This window comes from Anolis carolinensis, unplaced genomic scaffold, assembly GCF_035594765.1.
Source record: "Anolis carolinensis isolate JA03-04 unplaced genomic scaffold, rAnoCar3.1.pri scaffold_15, whole genome shotgun sequence".
Classification (NCBI taxonomy): Eukaryota; Metazoa; Chordata; class Lepidosauria; order Squamata; family Dactyloidae; genus Anolis; species Anolis carolinensis.
In genome coordinates, this window is record NW_026943826.1 from 5,538,174 (window position 1) to 5,559,986 (window position 21,813).

Genomic DNA, 21,813 nt, shown 5'->3' on the forward strand with positions numbered 1-21,813 from the left:
CAAGATACACTCGGAATGAACACAAGTGTTGCTTCTATGGACACATTTCCGACGTCGTAGGAAATAAGTTCTGGGTTTTATTTTGAAATAATCATCTTCAAACTTCATAAAACAGTTAAAACTATCCCCAAGGGCAATTCAATCTGAAATGAATTTCTCAGCTACTGAGAAAAGAACATATTCTAGCTTAATTGCCTAATTGTAAGCAAAAGTGCTTTTTTGCAATGAAGCGGGGCAAAAAAAAAATCCAACTGCATTTCTTTTTCAAATAGATATCAAAAGGCAGTGTGTCAGAAGTAAGGCAGCAGCTCGTGTCCTCTCAAACTATCCGAATGTAATACTTTCTTATGGCAAAGACAAATACAGAAGGAGCAAGGCCTCAACCATAAGTGCATAAAATACAAAAGATCATCCCCAAAACAATGATGAAACAAGTAAAAAACAGAATAACAATGTGTTGTCGAAGGCTTTCATAGCTAGAAACACTCGGTTATTGTGAGTTTTCCGGGCTGTATGGCCATCTTCCAGAAGCATTCTCTCCTGGTATTTCACCCATATCTATGACAGGCATCCACAGAGATTGTGAGGTCTGCTGAAAAATAGGCAAGTGGGATTTCTATATCTGTGGAATGATGTCCAGGGTGGGAGAAAGAACTCTTATTTGCTTGAGGCAAGTGTGAATGTTGCAATTGGCCAGCTTGGTTAGCACTGAATGGCCTTTCGGCTTCAAAGCCTGGCTGCTTCTCCCTGGGGGAATCCTTTGTTGGGAGGCATCAGCTAGCACTGATTGTTTCATGCCTGGAAGCAGGCAGAAAGCAATCAGGTTTTGAAGCTGAAAGGCCATTTAATGATAATCAATGTGGCCAATTGCAACATTTGACACTTGCCTGCAACAGACAAGAGATCTTTCTCCCATTCTGGACATTATTCCACAGATATATAAATCCCACAGACCTCACAACCTCTGAGGATGACTGCCAAAATGCCAGGAGATAATGCTTCTGCAACATGGCCATACAGCTTGGAAAACTCACAGCAACTCAGAATAACAATGACGTTTACAGAAAGTGCAACACATTAACAGAAATGTATGTAGAACTAAACAAAATATTACAACTTAACATCCGATAAGGAAACATACACAAAATGTTGCCATTTCCTTCCAATTCTGACAGAAATACAGTAGAGTCTCACTTATCCAACATAAATGGGCTGGCAGAACGTTGGATAAGCGAAAATGTTGGATAATAAGGAGTGATTAAGGAAAAGCCTATTAAATGTCAAATTATGTTATGATTTTACAAATTGAGCACACAAAATAACATGTATTACAACAAATGGACAGAAAACGTTGTTCAATACATGATAACATTATGTAATAATTACTGTATTTACGAATTTAGCACCAAAACTTCGCAATGTATTGAAAACACTGACTACAGAAACATTGACTTCTAAAAGGCAAACTGCTTTGGATAATACAGAATGTTGGATAAGCGAAGATTGGATAAGCGAGACTCTACTGTATAAGTGAGTTTTTTCAATCATCGGTAGATTCCCATCTGAAAAGAAACTTGAACTCTCCTGGAAATGGCTGGATTTTATGTGTGTTTACTTATTAAGTTTAAGTTATGCCATTGTATTATTATGTATTATTATGTTGATGTCTTTAATAAGACCCAATAAAGATTCTTACAGATTTATAAACGATTGTTTATGTATAGTTTGCTTTACCAAACGTTCAAAGCATTCACTGAAAAGAAACTCAAGCAATAGGGAATTGCACCAACAAACAAACAAATAACAAACAGACATCCTACAGTTGCTCAACTCCATTGAAAATTAGAAAAGACAGATTAGGCTGTGTTTAAATTCTCACTGTCAGCCACCACTTGCTCATCAGAGGTTCTTCTCCCTTTCTTGGAGGCAGCTTTCTTCTTCTTTTTCTCTTTTTGTTCCAGATTATTGAAAGCAAGCTCCTCACTCTTCTGGCTGATGTACCTCAGCTATAAGTAGAGAGAGTTTTATTAGCCATCTGTGGAGGAGATGATGGTCCACACAGACAATTTAGAAACAGATGGTAATCCTAAGGCAGGCATGGGCAAACTTTGGCCCTCCAGGTGTTTTGGACTTCAACTCCCACAATTCCTAACAGCCGTTGGCTGTTAGGAATTGTGGGAGTTGAAGTCCAAAACACCCAGAGGGCCAAAGTTTGCCCATGCCTGCCCTAAAGCTATCATAGGCTTAATGGGGTTGAGAATATGTGACTTAACCATGGTCTCCCACTAGGTTTCCATGGCCAAACGGGGAACCGAACCCTGGTCTTCAAAGCCTTAGTTTGACACTTAGCCTGTAGTGTTTAACATCAAAATGAACCAATTTTTAACACCAGAAATAAACTTTCTTGGGCCTCTCACACACACCAAAATTGTCCACTTCCTGCGTGAGTCATTTGTGATATACAAGTGATGACAAATCCAAAAGCGTATGGCCTGTAGGCAAGTCTTACTTGGCATAAGGCACAGTCCAATGAGCATTTTAAGAAATCTGTTCTAAACGTAATGACTATAGTCAGGCGATACTTCCACCTTTAGTGACATAACTAGTAGCAGGATGGAGGTTGGAATTAAACCCTCTGACTTACTGTAAAACAGGTTATTGTGATTCTAAAATCAAGCAAATCTGTGGTGTCCCATTCTGTGATTTGATGGCCCCTGGAACTTGTGACATACCTTTTAAAAATATTGGAATGGCCCCAAAGATTAACAAGTTACTATCAATCGGAGTGTATATTTTTAATTGAACTACAATTTAATATGTGTGTTGATATAATTTTTGCAATGTTTGTGCTTTTACTGTGCTGCGACCTGCCTCGAGCCATAAGGAGAAGCAGGGAAGAAATACAATTATTATCATTGACACAGAGTATGACACAGCAAATGAGATCTATATGCTGGATTTCGTATCACAAAATCACAAGTCGAACATTTCCCAAGCGTTTAGGACTGTGTAACGTATTTTCGGATGATGTGTGCAGATCCCAGTAAGGTGGCCTTTTGCAGTTGACAGATCATGATTTATTTATTTATTTACAGCATTTATATTCCGCCCTTCTCACCCCGAAGGGGACTCAGGGCGGATCACATTGCACACATAAAGGCAAACATTCAATGCCATGACATAGAACAGACACAGAGACAAGACGTAGGCACCAGCCTGGCCTCGAACTCATGACCTCTTGGTCAGAGTGATTTGTTGATTTGTGGCAGCTGGCTTGCTTTCCAGCCTGCGCCACAGCCAGGTCACATTGATTTTGTCAATGTGTATTGTTTTCAAGTGCCGGCTGAGATTTTTGGCAATTATTATTATTTCTGAATGCTTATGGAGGGAACATATAGTATTATTAGAGGTGAAAGAAACCAATTAGGCCATCTAGTCCAACCTCCTGCCTTGCAGGAAAAGCACCAAAGCACCCCCAAGAGATGGCCATTCAGCCTGTTTTAAAGGTTCCAAGGAAGGTTGTTTTACTACACAACTCCCCATACATAAGCCAAACCCACACACTACAAAACCAATAAAATATCATTTGTTTTGTGTTTATTGATCACTGACAATTTTAGAACAATTTGTTATTAGTCTAATTATAAGTCTTCAGCTTCCATCTGCATAAGAATATTTGCAATCATTTGCTACTAGATTTGTCTGCTTAATGTCATTCAGAAGTTAATTGCTCTTATAATTGGGTTTTAATTTTTTTCTTCCAAAGTTAATTCTTATTTTATTAGGTCTGGTAACATATTTTCTTACATTTCCAATTGATCTTCTGTCATCTGTTGGTTGCTGTTTTATTGCTCTTTGTTAAAGCATTAAGCAAGAACAAGGAAATCCTATCAGGATATAATGGCAAACCACATATAACTTCCATGTGTTGTCGAAGTTCAGTTATCATCATCCCTAAGCCATTAACTACGCCAGCTAGGACTGATGAGAACTGGAGTCTGAAGAGTCACAAGTTGCTCAGTCATTATAACCTTACATACATCAACCTAAAAAAGTTGATGCCATTCCTATACACAGGATATGCATAGATTTCAGCTGCATATGGATAGGAAGTCCCATCAGTGGTAGCCAATACAGGCATAAGAGTCCAATAATATCTGGAGAACCCTATGTTCCCCTAACCTCACTTATAGACTTACCTAGAGGTAAGCCTACTCATCAGTTCATTTTGAGTTAAACAGATACTGTGTTCATACGATAAAGCCTTTTTGCTTGTTCCAATTATGCATTACTTGTTAGCAGACCGATTACTGATCCTACAATACAGAATTCCAGTATAGGCTCTAGGCCTTTCACTTGAATGGCATTAATTTTCCCCAAAGTTCCCAACTGTAATGGTGCTAACAGCCAACCCAGTATGAACAAGGGGTTATTAACTAGCACAGCTGTGATTTCGGAGTTCAGACTAAGCACAAATGTCTCCCTCATCCAAAAAAGATGTTCAATTAAGCGGCCATGTTCAATTAAGCGGCACTTGCAGCTGTTAGTTCAAGGGCGCATAACCCAGCTGTACCCATAGCCTTTCCAAAATAGATAGCGATTTCACAGGAAGAATAACAGACCTGATCAGAGGCTAAAATTAGCATTAGCAACAATTGAAATTCTGAGCTTGATGAAGGAACCACTATGTCTTGCAGAACTTGTTTAATAAATAACAAATTAGATCTTGTTAGGTCCCCCTGACAGTTAAATATTACAGGTCTGTGCTCTACTTCCAAACTAGCTCTGAAAATGTACTTGAAAACACCAAAGTCTATGCTACAATTAGTCTGTTAGCCTTTAATATGCCATACATTTATTGGGGGGACCCTAGCGACATGCTAAGGAACTGCTTCATCTATTCTACATCCAGAATTCTTGGCAAATACCATCTCTGGGCAAATTCCAGCAATTTCAAAGGCAATCAGGTATACTAAATAACCACACCCAAAACAATGAGAAATGCCTCAAGGTATTAGGAGACACTACATCTCTCAGCATGTGCTCACAGCTATTCTCTCAAATCAAGAATCTTCCTAACTAATCTAGCATGCACCCTTCTATCCCAGAGAACCACCGTAAAGGTCTAAAAGGGAAGGAGCAGCAAAATGAAACCATCAAAATGTTCAGGGATGGTAGTTGAACAGGGTAATTATAACAAATCTCAACTTTTCTCTATTTAAAACAAATTTGACAACAAAAGCAACATAGGAAGTAAATGCAAGGCTAATCTCAAACAAAATGATGACCTGAATCCTATAGACTAGTCCCAACTAGAGTAGATCATCGAATCAATATGTTCACTTATGATTTAACAATTGATTCAGTGGTACTAATAATGCCAAGATGGTCCTGCCCCCTTCAAAAAAAAAGAGAAAGGGAAAAAGCCAAGGTTTGCATCTCACCAATGAATTGCTTCTTCTGGCCAAAAGCTTCACATCTTCAACATTAACCGTAGTCCGTTTTGCATGCCTTTGAGAAGTAGCAGCAGGAAAAGTGATCAAAACACAAGACATTTGCAATATAAATGTCATTTCCTAATTAGTGCTATCATAAAAACATGGAAAAAGTTTATTAAACTGCAAAAAATATGTCTTTGTTGGACATCCTGCAGTGCATTTCGCTATAGTTTTTCAATGTGTATCTCATTGAGTCTCAACCAATTCAACATAGTTTGTGGCAGCCACAAAAACAATGTTTCTGGAGTAAATTAAACAGGAATAACACTTTCAAACCAGGATCATTTTTTTTTCAAATTTGGTTACACAGTGAGCAATTAAAAACTTAAACATACGGGTGCTAAACAAAACACCCATTTGTAAACTAAAACACAATGTCAGATTTAAATCTGTCCCATATCTGTTTAAATGTTGGCCTGGTGAGAAGAAAATAACAGCTAATAACAATACACAACATAATTTCATGTCATGATGCTCTGTGAATAAACTATTAGTTCAGGAGTAAACAGTTAAAAGGGGGGGGGGTGTGGATTCAAAGTAGACCCAACAGCATCCTTTTCTGCAGCCCTGGAGACTAAAATCTCTTATTATCTGTTTTGAACTGGGATATATGGAAGTGTGGACTCTAACTCAGTTCAAACCAGATATTGTGGGTTATTCTGCCTTGATATTCTTTGTTACATGGCTGTGTGGAAGGGCCCTAGGACTCAATTCAGGCATGGGTTCAAATGGCAGAAAAGGATATTCCACCTGAACATGATGAAAAACTTCCTGGCCCTAAGAAGAGCTGTTCAACAATGGAACTTTCTGCTTTGGAGTCAGATGGAGGCTCCTTCGTTGTAGGCTGGATGGCCATGTGTTGAGGGCAGTGAGGACTCTGATGGTGCTTTTCCTGAATGACAGAAGGAGTTGGACTGAATTGGAGTTGGGGGCCCTTCTCATTTTATTATTCTGTTTCCAAGATGCCCAAAGGCAAAGAATTGGTCTCTCACTCCCTAGATTTTCCTATGAGTGACAGATGTCTTCCTAACCAAAGAAAAGAAATAAAAATAATAATAATAATAATTTTATTTTTATACCCCGCCCCATCTCCCCGGAGGGACTCGGGGCGGCTTACATGGGGCCAAGCCCGGACATCAACAATATAAAAACAGAGCAATAAAACAAATCAATCAGCAATAAAACAAGTCATAAAAATCATATACAAAAAATATAATGATAAAATCTTAGGTTGGATCCCGAGAAACTGGGCCGAAACCTAGATCATTGATGCAGACATAGTGAGATACAATGTGAGTGGCAAAAAGTTTCCAGAAACAGGAAGTTACATGAAATAGTGGAATAATAACAGAATCAATTATCAACAGTATCACTTGAAGTATAAACAGTATCATCTGAAGTGTCAACAGTATTATTTGCAACATTCACTTGCCTCAAATAGACAAAAGTTCTTTCTCCCAACCTGGACTTTCCACAGATATATAAATCCCACTTGCCTAGTTTCCAACTGACCTCACAACCTCTGAGGATGCCTGCCATAGATATGGGCAAAACATCAGGAGAGAATGCTTCTGGAACATGGCCAAACAGCACAGCAACCCAATATCAATTATGTTACACTGCAAAACTAAGTGGCAAGATGTGTGAAAAGACACCACACACTTCTAAAAGGCTGCAAACAAACCACCTACCCGCCTGCTCATCAAGGGGCTCTATTTGCAACGAACAAGCTGCTAACAAACGGAGGCTTTCCAACTGTTGTGTGCTACGTGTTAGGCATACACCTGCATGCAATTACGCTAGGCATAACACCATCCACCCACCAGACTGCTCAAGGAAGGCAGGACTTGACACAAAGGCTTGATTATCCCCAAGGAAATTTCCCTTTTGTCTGGGTTGTGTAGGTACAATTTTGTGCTTCATAGCCATCCTGGAAGTTAAATAGGAAGAACAACCTTGTCAAAGAATCCAGGGTTCATGAGAGCTTTTCACTTTTAGGGAACATTCAAGCCATTCTTCAGCTACTTATTCAGCCAAGTCACAAAAGAAAGAGAGAGACTTCATCTCTGAAGGAAGACACCTTTCGGGTTTGAATAAATTATTTGCATTCAGACTAGAAAAAAATAGAACGCTCAGGCCTTCCCAGAAGGCAAATACCAAATCAACGCTACTGTCAAGGACAGAACGCCACAAGATTCAAAGTAACAGAGTTTATTAGATTACAGAACTCAAAAATGCCCGTAAAACACAAGGGCCAGGCAATTTTTGCCTTTAGGAGCAAAAAGGGGCAAAAGTAAATGTTCAAAAGATAAACCGGATTAAACCGGAGTTTAATCCGGGTAAAAACAAACTGCTTTCTTCAGCCTGGGTATAAACAAAACGAAAGCCAAGGAACAAAAGATAAAGAATGCAACTAATTGGCAGCAGATTCCTCTCTGCTGCCAACACTGTGTTTAGAGTAACTTGCGTCGCTCCCACACACACACACAGCAGACAGGATTCCAACACGAACAATTCAGCCAGGGATTTTAGCAGTAGAGTAGACCAGTTCCGTTCCGTAGATCAAAGCCAGAAGCAGACGTTTGTAGTTTTTCCAAGTCCAAGAAGGGGGGAAGACAAGCCGTGGTCAGTTCAGTCCGAGTTCTCAAAGCAGGAGATGGCGTCCGTCAAGAAGACGACGGAAGGTCAAGCTAATAAGAGTAAGCACAGGTTTGCACAAACAAATGCCCACACAATCCCTCCCGCCGTCTGACCCTGGATTCCAATCAACTTACGTCTCAGCACAGGAAAGTACACAAGTCTTCAGGGAAGCGTCCCACACACACACACGAATCCCAAGCGTTTGCCCAGATTACCTTGCCCGACGCAATTTGCAATTGCTCCCAAGCCCCATTTTATGCCAGTTACAAATCTTCATCACTGTCAGCTGTCCTCCTTAACCCGGGCGTTTCCTCATCACTTTCCTCGTCAGAGCTGGAACACCTCTGACTACGCCCAACAGCATCTCCAGCTGTGGATCCCGTCCCATCCCTCCAGCTAAGCCATGGGTCTAATCCTGAAGGTCCCCATTCATCTTCTGCCCCATCATGGCCAGTGGCCCCCAATTCCTCCCTTACCCGAGTCCAATCCATCTCATCCTCCTCTGAGCTAACCAGCCCTTCCTCCATTCTCTCTGTGAACCCCTCGAAAGATTCTTCGTCAGATGGTGCTGCAAATATGTCTCGCAGTCTTTTTCTCTCTCGCTCCTCGAGAGTATCCGACTCTCGAGGAGTCTTACGCCCACGCCTGTCAGAAACAGAGCCACGAGGCTCAATCATAACACTATCCCCTCTCACAAAGGCCTCCTCCCCCGATGGCGGAGAAGTGGCAGTGATACCCTCCGCTATAGCACCACGACGACTAGAGGTATCAAGTTTCAACAGCGAACGATGAAAGACTGGATGGACTTTTAAACTAGACGGTAAACGCAAACGAAACGCAACAGAAGAAATCTTTTTAACGATAGGAAAGGGACCCAAATACCGAGGCGCAAACTTTCCCCCAGCCTGTTTAATATGTTTGGAAGATAACCACACCAAATCCCCTTCTTCCAACTCCTTCCCTGCCTGCCTGTGGCGGTCAGCCTGAGTCTTCTGCGTTGCCTTAGCTTCCAACAGTAAGCGACGGGCAACATCATGCAATGCAGCCATTTCCGTAGAGCGGTACACAGGGTCCGAAGAGACCACATTGGTCGACGGCGCCACACCTCCCCGTGGGTGAAAGCCATAAGTAAGCTCAAACGGCGTATGCTGACTAGACGTGTGCACCGCATTGTTGTAAGCAAATTCCGCCACCGGTAACCACTTCACCCAAGCCGTGGGTTGATCTAAACAAAAACAACGCAAATACTGCTCTAAGAGCCCATTAACCCGTTCCGACTGTCCATCCGTTTGCGGATGGAAGGCGGACGACACGTTTAACTTAGTCCCCAAGCACTCATGGAAGTGTTTCCAAAAGCGTGACACAAATTGCGGAGCCCTATCGGAAATAATCACCTCGGGTGCTCCGTGCAAGCGATAGATGTGCTTTGTAAATAGTAAGGCCAACGTAGGGGCCGCCGGAATGGTTGAACAAGGAATAAAATGAGCCAGTTTACTAAATAAATCCACCACCACCCAAATACAAGTATAACCCCCAGACTTAGGCAAATCTGAAATGAAATCCATGGAAATGATTTGCCATGGCCTCTCCGGAACAGGTAAAGACGACAACAACCCTCTAGGGCGCCCAACAGGCGTCTTACTCTGCTGGCAAACGGCGCAGCTGTCACAAAAGCGCAGAATGTCTTGCCGCATCTTTGGCCACCAGTAGCTCCTGGTGATAAGCTGTACGGTCTTGAACCTGCCAAAGTGTCCAGCCATGGGTTCGTCATGGTGGGCTCTAATCACCTCCAACCTGAGGGCCCCCACTGGTACGTAAACCTGCCCCCTACGCACCAATACCCCGTCTTGATCTTGGAGATGCGGCAGTATGGTACGGTTACCTGCTGAGAGCAGCATCAGTTGCTCCTGTGTCCACACATCATCTTTCTGAGCCTCAAGGATCTGATCATGTAACCCGAGCTCATTATCTACAACACACAGCGAGGCAGTAGGCAAGATGGTCTGACATACTACCTGCTCATTGGTCTTAAATTCTGGCTTGCGGGATAAAGCATCGGCCCGCAAGTTTGCCTTCCCCTCCACGAACTGCACCTTGAAGTTAAACCTGGAGAAAAACAAAGCCCAGCGGATTTGACGCTGGTTTAACTTCTTTGCTGTTTGCAAGTGCTCTAAGTTCTTATGATCAGACCTGACCACGATCTGGTGCCGTGCCCCTTCAAGCCAGTGCCGCCACACCTCAAACGCCACCTTAATCGCCAACAACTCCTTCTCCCATATGGTATAGTTCTGCTCGAAGGGTGTTAGTTGCCGCGAGTAAAATCCACAGGGACGCAAGGTCCCTGAGGAATCCTTCTGAGACAATACAGCCCCCAACGCGTAGCTAGAAGCGTCCGCTTCTACCACGAACGGTTTGTCAACATCAGGATGGGTTAGTATGTTGTCCGATTGAAAACTAGACTTAAGTTGTAGAAACGCCTCGTGAGCTTCCCGCCCCCACACAAATGGCTGTTTCTTGCGCAGAAGCTGCGTCAAAGGTACCGTGAGCTTTGCAAAATTCGGAATAAACTCCCGGTAATAATTAGCGAAACCTAAGAACCTTTGTACATCCTTCTTAGTCCTCAGCTCCTGCCATGAGTTGACGGCGTCAACCTTATGTGGGTCCATTTTAAGTTCCCTACCTGACACTACATGACCTAGGAACTCCACTTCAGGCACATGAAAGACGCACTTAGAAGCCTTGGCGAAAAGCCCATTAGCCCGCAGTCGGTGCAGAACCTGCTTGACATGTTGACGATGTTCTTTCTCGTCCTTAGAAAAAATCAAGATATCATCCAAATAAATCACTAAAAATTGGTCAATTAGGTCCCTGAACACATCGTTCATGAACCTCTGGAAGACCGCAGGAGCATTACAAAGCCCAAAAGGCATGACTCGGAACTCGTGGCATCCGAAACACGTGTTAAATGCCGTCTTCCATTCATCCCCTTCCCGTATACGGATTAAGTTATAGGCCCCCCGCAGGTCAAGCTTGGTAAAGACCTTAGCCCCTTGCACCCTTGATAACAGTTCCGAGATTAAAGGGAGCGGGTACCTATCCCGAATGGTGTATTTGTTTAGGATCCGATAGTCGCAGACCAGCCTAAGTTCCCCAGTCTTTTTGGCTACAAAGAATACTGGTGCCGCAGTTGGAGAACTAGATGGGCGAATAAACCCCTTGGCTAAATTTTCATCTAGAAACTCCCGCAAAGCTTGCCTTTCCGGTACAGTCAAGGCATACAGCCTCCCTGCTGGCAGTTTTGCACCTTCTGCCAACTTGATGGCGCAATCATATGGCCTGTGCGGTGGTAATTTGTCCGCTTCTTTTTTACAAAATACATCAGAGAACTCCCCATACTCAGCAGGCACTCCCTCCATATCAGAATGAGTAACATTTAGAGTGCAACAGTCCTGCCTCTTTAAAATCACTTTACGTGTTGCCCAATCTACTTGTGGGTTTACTACAGCTAGCCAATCCATCCCCAGGATCACATCATATCTAGGCAAGCTCGTAATGTCCCACACAAACGTTCCCGTTACTCCCTGCACCTCCCACGTTACTGCTGAGGTTTCCTGGTTAACCACCCCAGTCTCCAGCAGTCTCCCATCTGCTCCTTCCACCCACACGTCGCATGCCTTGCGCACCTTAGGAATGCCATGCTTCTTAGCAAACTCAATATCTACATAAGAGACCGTGGCCCCTGAGTCCAGCAGTGCCAGAGTAGAAACAAGTTCCCTTCCCCCAACAGATAATGTAATGGGTACGAAAACATGCTTCCTCCCCTCAGTTGACTGCTTGAGGAGCCCTAGTGCGTTGGACTCACGTCGCACTAGGGCTGGCCTTTTCCCGAAAGCTGGGAAGGTTTCACATTACAACTTTTGGCAAAATGCCCAGCATTCCCACAGTACAAACACAAGCCCAGCTGCCTCCTACGGTTCTTTTCCTCTGTAGACAGCTTTTTAAAGACCCCAAGCTCCATGGGCTCTTCCCCCATCACCACAGGTGCCCTGGTTACATGCATGGGTGGCGCACACATTGCTTTTGAATGTTTACGAGCCTCGAACCTTGCGTCTAAACGCAGCACCTTAGCTACTAAGGCGTCCCAGCTTTCAGCCGGCTCCAAGCGTGCTAATTCATCCTGGAGCATATCACTTAACCCGGCAGTAAATAAAAGCATGAATGCATTTTCCCCCCAATCCAGCTGGTGGCGATACAGGTTAAACTTATTTAAGTAATCCAAAACAGTCCCCTTTCCCTGTTTCAACCGATACAGAGCCCACCCAGCGTTCTCCGTGCGGAGAGGATCCCCAAAAGTATCAGTTAACAACTTTTTGAAATTATTCAAATTGTCCTTGACTGGGTCATTTCCCAAAATTAAATTAGTGGCCCATTGTCCTGCGGGACCGGTCAACAAACTCAAAATAAAGGCCACTTTGCTAGTGTCTGTAGGATAAGCATGAGCACTGAGCTGAGAAAAATAAAGCTCCACTTGTGCCAAAAAGGTTGGCAACTTGCACCTGGTTCCGTCAAAGCGTTCAGGAGTCAAAACATGTCCTTTCACGGCATGAGCGGTTTGGCTAACGGTAAAAGCCGTTTGCAATTGGTCTAATTTGACCCTTAACTCATCCATCGTCTTCCTGACGGGTTTATTGCTGCAATAAACCTTTTATGGGCGTCGGGCAATCTGTCAAGGACAGAACGCCACAAGATTCAAAGTAACAGAGTTTATTAGATTACAGAACTCAAAAATGCCCGTAAAACACAAGGGCCAGGCAATTTTTGCCTTTAGGAGCAAAAAGGGGCAAAAGTAAATGTTCAAAAGATAAACCGGATTAAACCGGAGTTTAATCCGGGTAAAAACAAACTGCTTTCTTCAGCCTGGGTATAAACAAAACGAAAGCCAAGGAACAAAAGATAAAGAATGCAACTAATTGGCAGCAGATTCCTCTCTGCTGCCAACACTGTGTTTAGAGTAACTTGCGTCGCTCCCACACACACACACAGCAGACAGGATTCCAACACGAACAATTCAGCCAGGGATTTTAGCAGTAGAGTAGACCAGTTCCGTTCCGTAGATCAAAGCCAGAAGCAGACGTTTGTAGTTTTTCCAAGTCCAAGAAGGGGGGAAGACAAGCCGTGGTCAGTTCAGTCCGAGTTCTCAAAGCAGGAGATGGCGTCCGTCAAGAAGACGACGGAAGGTCAAGCTAATAAGAGTAAGCACAGGTTTGCACAAACAAATGCCCACACAATCCCTCCCGCCGTCTGACCCTGGATTCCAATCAACTTACGTCTCAGCACAGGAAAGTACACAAGTCTTCAGGGAAGCGTCCCACACACACACACGAATCCCAAGCGTTTGCCCAGATTACCTTGCCCGACGCAATTTGCAATTGCTCCCAAGCCCCATTTTATGCCAGTTACAAATCTTCATCACTGTCAGCTGTCCTCCTTAACCCGGGCGTTTCCTCATCACTTTCCTCGTCAGAGCTGGAACACCTCTGACTACGCCCAACAGCATCTCCAGCTGTGGATCCCGTCCCATCCCTCCAGCTAAGCCATGGGTCTAATCCTGAAGGTCCCCATTCATCTTCTGCCCCATCATGGCCAGTGGCCCCCAATTCCTCCCTTACCCGAGTCCAATCCATCTCATCCTCCTCTGAGCTAACCAGCCCTTCCTCCATTCTCTCTGTGAACCCCTCGAAAGATTCTTCGTCAGATGGTGCTGCAAATATGTCTCGCAGTCTTTTTCTCTCTCGCTCCTCGAGAGTATCCGACTCTCGAGGAGTCTTACGCCCACGCCTGTCAGAAACAGAGCCACGAGGCTCAATCATAACAGCTACATTCTAAAAAATATACATTAGCCAGCTTTCAGGAAGCACAGAGCTAAAGGAGAAAACTTTTATAAGTCTGGGCTTCCTGCTAGACAAAGATATAGGGCATCTACCTTTTTAAGTACAGTAGAGTCTCACTCATCCAAGCTAATCAGGCCGGCAGAACCTTGGATAAGTGAATATCTTGGATAATAAAGGAGGGATTAAGGAAAAGCCTACTAAACATCAAATTAGGTTATGATTTTACAAATTAAACGCCAAAACATCATGTTCTACAACAAATTTGACAGAAAAAGTAGTTCAATACGCAGTAATGTTATGTTGTAATTACTGTATTTACGAATTTAGCAGCAAAATAGCATGATATATTGAAAACATTGACTACAAAAATGCATTGGATAATCCAGAACATTGGATAAATGAGTGTTGGATAAGTGAGACTCTACAGTATTGCATCTTTCCATAGTACTCACCTAGCAAACATTTCAAGGTCTTTTGCAAACATTTCTGTAAAGGAAAGGAAAAGATCTCTCAGTTTTTTCCCACCCAATCTTAGCTGCTAATGTAAAACATCTTTCAAGCTGAAATAAGAAGTTGCACTTTCTGGCTAGGCCTGGTCTAGTCTGATTTCTGAGCTATCTTACATCACCATCCATACTACTATGTTATACTCAGAGATCACAAATAATTAGCCTTAGAAAAAACCAAGCCCAAAAAGAAGACGTTTAAAGTAAGTTAGCATGGTTTATTAGAATTTATGACAAGACTTGAAATGTTATTCCAGCCCTTGTCTTGTGTACTACCCCCCCCTCCATGCTAGGAAAATCAAAATGAGTCATTAAGTCATTTCTATACATCGCTAATTCTGCTTCTATTTTTAAAAAAGCACTGATTAGCTCCTACAGACAAATATAGATACACATAAAATATACACCGTACCGCACTGCCTGAAGGTGATCTCAGAAATACATGCGATGGCTTGTTTACTGAACTGGGTTTCTTTGTCTTTGCTCACTTCTTCACAGAGACAACCAACAGTATAATGAACAGCAGCTCTCAACCTCTGTAAAGAGAAAAACATTTTTTAAAATGCTATACAATGCACTTTGTATAAGTATTCCTTAACTCTTTGATAAATTACTTCAGGCCTTTGAAGTCTGTGCCTTCAAAGCATTATTTGGGCTTCTTAGAGGTTTGAAAACCCGTTTTAATATTAAGAAGCAAGCAATAAGAGGATAATTTTTAGTGAATAATAGCCGAGGCTATTATAATGCAGTTTGAAGCTTCATCGTATGATATTGATCAGGGTAGATCCACATAATGATGTTCCATGCATTAAACTGCATTATACAATTCTACAAATGGACCATATCATGCAATCCAGTCTGAATCCACCCCTTTGGATAGCAAACTGCATTTGGTACAGCAGAACCCCACAATCAAGGCTAAACTGCATATACAAAGGCCAATAATCTAGGGGTGCAGCTACACTGTAGAATGAATGCAGTTTGACACCACTTTAACTGCCATGGCTCAATGCTATGGAATCATGGGACTTGTAGCTTTATGAAGTCTTTAGCTTTCTCTGTCAAATAATTCACCTACAAAGCCCAGGATTCCAATACCAGTTGAAAAGTGCTGTCAAACTATTGATTCTACAGTGTAGATACATTCTAGATTTTGTCTTGATGGTTATTATTGGGCTGAATGGTTTGTTAGCGGCTGCAAAATACTTTTACAATCTTGCAAACTATGATTGTCATTGTATCCAAACCCCAAACTTGTTCTTCATTTGTACTGACAACTCATTGAGACAAAACAACTGGAGGGAAACAAAGAGGTTTGTTTGGTGCTAAACGAAACTATTCTGCCTAAACAGCAAAACATAGCAAGTGAAGAACAGAAATATGAAAATAAAACTATTTCACCTATAAACATTAAATTAGAATTGAAATTGGTGTTTTCCAGGCTGTCTGGCCATGTTCCAGAACCATTCTTACCTGACGTTTCACCCACATCTATGGCAGGCATCCTCAGAGATTGTAAGGTGTTGGAAACTAGGCAAGTGACCCCCCTTTTCTTTTCCCCTGTTTGTTATAGAATATTAAAAATGCATTAATAAAAAATATTTACATTAAAAAAAGGAAACTAGGCAAGTGGGGGTTTATAAATATTTGTGGAATAATGTCCAAGGTGGGAAAAAGAACTCTCATTTGTTGGAGGCAAGTGTGAATGTTTGGTTGTGCATTTAAGTAAATCAGATCTAATTTGCCAAATGGTCATTGTTGAATGTTTTTATGTTGAATGTTTTTATATTGTGGAATGATATTTTAAATTGTAAGTCACTCGGAGCACTCTGGTGGAGAGCGACCAGTTAAGAAATAAAGTGAAGTGAATGTTGGAATTGGCCGCCTTGATTAGCAGTGAATGGCCTTTCAACTTCAAAACCTGGCTGCTTCCTGCCTGGGGCAATCCTCTGTTGGGAAGTATAAGCTGCCCCTGATTGTTTCCTTCTGGAATTCCCCTGTCATCTGAGTGTTGTTCTTTATTTACTGTCCTGATTTTAGAGGGTTTTTTTAAATACTGGTAGCCAGATTTTGTTCATTTTCATGGTTTCCTCCTTTCTGTTGACACTGTCCACATGTTTGTGGATTTCAATGGCTTCTCTGTGTCATCTGGTATGGTGGTTGTTAGAGTGGTCCAACATTTCTGTGTTCTCAAGTAATATGCTGTATTTAGGTTGGTTCATCAAGTGCTCTGCTATGGTTGACTTCTCTGGTTGAATCAGTCTGCAGTGACTTTCATGTTCCTTGATTCATGTCTGGGCAATGCTGCTGCGTTTGGTGGTCGCTGTTTAGACTTGTCCACAGCTGCATGGTACATGGTAGATTTCTTCAGAGGTGATTTCTTCAGAGATTTCTTCTTGCACTTTGCTGTATATAGTTTGTAGGTTGTGTTTCTTCATCAGCTTCCCTATGCGGTCAGTGGTTCCCTTGATGTATGGCAAGAACACTTTTCCTCTGGGTGGATCTTTGTCTTGACTCTTATAGCTTGTTCTTGGCTTGGTGGCTCTTCTGATGTTTGTCGTAGAGTCTCCACTGACCTTTAGAGCCCATTGGACTTTCCACAGAGATATAAACCCCACTTGTCTAATTTCCAACAGACCTCTCAAACTCTGAGGATGCCTGCCATAGATGTGGGCGAAATGTCAGGAGAAAATGCTTCTGGAACATGGCCAGACAACCCAGAAAACTCACAACAATTTATTTATTTACATCATTTTTACCCCGCCTTTTTCACCCAGAGCGGCTTACAACAGTCGGCAAATTACATTGCCCAAAATACATTCAGTAAAACAACGACATATCAATAAACAATAAAACAGTACCACATCAATTAAAACTCTAATTCGACTCTGTTTAACTATGAATGATAAAGTTTAAAATGCAAGTATAGTTAAAGGGTTGCTTACAATTATATTATTATTACAAAGAGGTTGCTTATCATTATATATAAACAATAAAACATAATAACAATAACATACAATAATAACTCTCCCTGGGGGAGAACAGTAGTATATAAATTAAATAAACAAATAATTGTTCTAGTAATATAAAAACATAATAATAAAACAGTATTATAACAATAATAATCTAATTATAATAGTATTATGGTAATAACAATACTGTGTATATATATATATATATATATATATATTCACACACACACACACAAAATATAATTTACAATATATAATAATATAACATATTGTATATACATATAATATTCATATTATTATATTGTAATACGATATAATACTAATAATACAATATAATAAGGTTAATTATATATTATATTTTATATGTAATATTACTAATAATATTACAATACATCAATATAGTACAATATAGTAATTTATTGCCAGTATTGTACTATGCTAATAATATAAATGTAGTAAATAAATAAATATAAATGTAGTAAATAAATAAATGTTGTAATTACTGTATTTACGAATTTAGCACCAAAATATCATGATGCATTTCTGTAGTCAATGTAGCGAATATGTTGGATAATAAGGAGAAATTAAGAAAAAGCCTATTAAACATCAAAATAGGTTACGATTTTGCAAATTAAGCACCAAAACATCATGTTATACAACAAATTTGACAGAAAAAGCAGTTCAATACGTAGTAATGTTATGTTGTAATTACTGTATTTACGAATTTAGCACCAAAATATCACAATATATTGAAAACATTGACTACAAAAATGCGTTGGATAATCCAGAACGTTGGATAAGCGAGACTCTACTGTATATTGTACTGACTATATTGCAATATTATTAGTAATATTACATGCATTAATAGTGCATTATTATTATATTGTATTACATTATAATATTATTATCAATATTATATGTATATAAATATAGTATTTGTTTATTTATTGGATAAGGGGCTCTACTGTATAAGTACATAATAACAAAACAGTATTTAAAGCTTAATAACAATAACATACAATAACTGTTCTAGTAATATAAGAATATAATAATAAAACAGTAATATAACAATAGTATATTGTACTGACTATATTGCAATATTATTAGTAATATTACATGTATTAAGAGTGTATTATTATTATATTGTATTACATTATAATATTATTATCAATAAGTATATAAATATATTATTTGTTTATTTATTGGATAAGTGAATCTACTGTATAAGTACATAATAACAAAACAGTATTTAAAGCTGTATATTGTACTGACTATATTGCAATATTATTAGTAATATTACATGTATTAATAATGTATTATTATTATATTGTATTACATTATAATATTATTATCAATATTATAAGTATATAAATATATTATTTGTTTATTTATTGGATAAGTGACTCTCCTGTATAAGTACATAATAACAAAACAGTATTTAAAGCTGTATATTGTACTGACTATATTGCAATATTATTAGTAATATTACATGCATTAATAGTGTATTATGATTATATTGTTTTACATTATAATATTATTATCAATATTATATGTATATATTATTTGTCTATTTATTGGATAAGTGACTCTACTGTATAAGTACATACAATAACAAAACAGTATTTAAAGCTTAATAACAATAACATACAATAACTGTTCTAGTAATATAAGAATATAATAAAACAGTAATATAACAATAGTATATTGTACTGACTATATTGCAATATTAATAATATTACATGTATTAATAGTGTATTATTATTATATTGTATTACATTATAATATTATTATCAATAAGTATATAAATATATTATTTGTTTATTTATTGGATAAGTGACTCTACTGTATAAGTACATAATAACAAAACAGTATTTAAAGCTTAATAACAATAACATACAATAACTGTTCTAATAATATAAGAATATAATAATAAAACAGCAATATAACAATATAATTATAATATTGTGGTAATGATACTATCTCAAAAGAGGCGAACATGCTAAAAGCAACACAATTTCCCATCTAAATATTGCCCCCTGGAGGGCGCACTTAAGCATGGAAAAAACAAATTTACACTCTGCACATGCTCAGAGGAAGGTTCAAAATGGCCGCCCAGCACGCAAAAAAACCCAACTTCCTCAGGGCAAGGAATGGAAGCAGGTTGCAGTTTCCCTCACAGAAAAAGCGGAAAAAAATACCTGCGTCTCGTCAGAATCCAGGCCTTCGCTGCGCCTCCGCTCCATGGCGGCGCCTGAGGTAAACTAAACGCCCCTCAGTCAAACGACGCTCGAGTTTCCCGCTTCCGCCGAGGCTCCGCCCACAAAATGACGACACCGCCTTTGAGGGAATTAGCACTCCGCCCACAAAATGGCGGCGGCGACGCCTTTGAAAGTGAACACTCCGCCCACAAAATGGCGGCTGCTCTGAGGCGAACACGTAAAGACTTCAACTCCCAGAATTCCTCCTAAATTGCTGAGGCTTCTGCGCCTACCCATTCTTAAAGGGACAGAACCTTATTTTTTTAAAAATGTTTTACTTATTGTTTCTTTCTTTCTATCTCTCGTGGGCCCTCTAGTTTAAAACAGGAAAAGCACAATCAAAGCCCCCCTGACAGACGGACATCTAGCTTCTGTTAAAAAGCTTTCAAGGAAGGAGCTTCCAGCACATTCTGAGGCAGAGAGTTCCACTGCTGAACAGCTTTTCACAATCAGGAAGTTCTTCCTAATGTTTCATGTCACTTGAACCCATTGCTCTGAGTCCTAGTTTCCAGGACAGCAGACACTCTTCCTTATGACATCTTTTCACATAAAGTAGAGTCTCGCTTATCCAGCGTTCTGGATTATCCAACGCATTTTTGTAGTCAATGTTTTCAATATATCGTGATATTTTGGTGCTAAATTCGTAAATACTGTAATTACTACGTAGCATTACTGCGTACTGAACTGCTTTTTCTGTCAAATTTGTTGTATAACATGATGTTTTGGTGCTTCATTTGTAAAATCATAACCTAATTTGATGTTTAATAGGCTTTTTCTTAATCCCTCCTTATTATCCAAGATATTCGCTTATCCAAGCTTCTGCCGGCCCGTTTAGCTTGGATAAGTGAGACTCTACTGTACGTGGATATCTAAACTACCTATTCCCCGGGTTCTCTCGATATCCACAGTCCCTTTTTTGTGTGTGCATGTACTATAATATATTTTACTAGCTGTGCCCGGCCACGCGTAAGCCGCTCTGAGTCCCCTCCGGGGTGAGAAAAGTGGGATAAAAATGTAATAAATAAATAAATGATGCCCAGGAAGATAGCTGGCTGCCGGATGGACTTCCCGGGTCAGAAAAAGTCATCCCAGAAACTTGGTCAGTGGCAAGTTTCCCCAGAAAGGATTTTATATGGAAACATCTATATATATAAAAGAGTGATGGAATCCCGGCGACCGACAAAACAACAAAACTACAGGCCCCCCAACCTTGAAAATTGACAGCACAACCCCTCATCCACGCCTCTAGGTTGATACAAGAAAAAGGAAAAAAAAATAAAGTCCTAATTAGCAGGAGATGAATAATTGTTTTTTATCCAATTGCTGCCAGTTAGAAGGCTAAGCTCCGCTCACTTGGTCTCCTAGCAACCCACTCAGCCCAGGGAACAGGCAGAGTTAGGCCTCACTTAGGCCTCTTCCACACTGCCTATAAAATACAGATTATCAGATTTCAACTGGATTATATGGCAATGTAGACTCAAGGCCCTTCCACACAGCTATATTACCCATTTATAATCATATATTATCTGCTTTGAACTGGATTATCTTGACTCCACACTGCCATATAATCCACTTCAGTGGGCATTTTATCCAGCTGTGTAGAAGAGGCCTCATATAATTCAGTTCTAAACAGAAAATATAAGATTATCAGTATACAGTAGACTCTCACTTATCCAACATAAACAGGCCGGCAGAACGTTGGATAAGTGAGTATGTTGGATAATAAGAAGGGATTCAGGAAAAGCCGATTAAACATCAAATTAGGTAATCGTTATACAAATTAAGCACCAAACCTTCATGTTATACAACAAATTTGACAGAAAAATTAGTTCAATACGCAGTAATGTTATGTTGTAATTACTGTATTTACGAATTTAGCACCAAAGTATCACGATACTGTAGAGTCTCACTTATCCAAGCCTCACTTATCCAAGTTTCTGGATAATCCAAGCCATTTTTGTAGTCAATGTTTTCAATATATCGTGATATTTTGGTGCTAAATTCGTAAATACAGTAATTATAACATAACATTACTGCGTATTGAACTA

General features: G+C 40.2%; 1 protein-coding gene across 1 annotated transcript; it reads right to left on the minus strand.

The window, feature by feature from the left end:
* Window positions 1-57: 57 nt before the first annotated feature.
* cenps (centromere protein S) lies at window positions 58-19,864 on the minus strand. Its single transcript, XM_003228035.4, has 5 exons — window positions 19,706-19,864; window positions 14,948-15,071; window positions 14,482-14,515; window positions 5,445-5,511; window positions 58-2,006 (listed from the first exon to the last, which is right to left on the minus strand). Exons 1-5 carry the CDS (start codon window positions 19,748-19,750, stop codon window positions 1,857-1,859), a joined length of 420 nt encoding a protein of 139 aa, XP_003228083.1. The 5' UTR covers window positions 19,751-19,864; the 3' UTR covers window positions 58-1,856.
* Between the last annotated feature and the right edge of the window lie 1,949 nt (window positions 19,865-21,813).

Bases quoted from the DNA above. Each gene is read 5' to 3' on its own strand.
- cenps (XM_003228035.4), bottom strand. From the start codon at position 19,750: ATGGAGCGGAGGCGCAGCGAAGGCCTGGATTCTGACGAGACGCAG. The intron at 5,512-14,481 runs GTGAGTACTATG...TACTTCTCAAAG, and splicing joins GACCTTGAAATGTTTGCTAG to GCATGCAAAACGGACTACGG. The intron at 2,007-5,444 runs GTGAGATGCAAA...CTCTACTTATAG, and splicing joins CCAGAAGAAGCAATTCATTG to CTGAGGTACATCAGCCAGAA.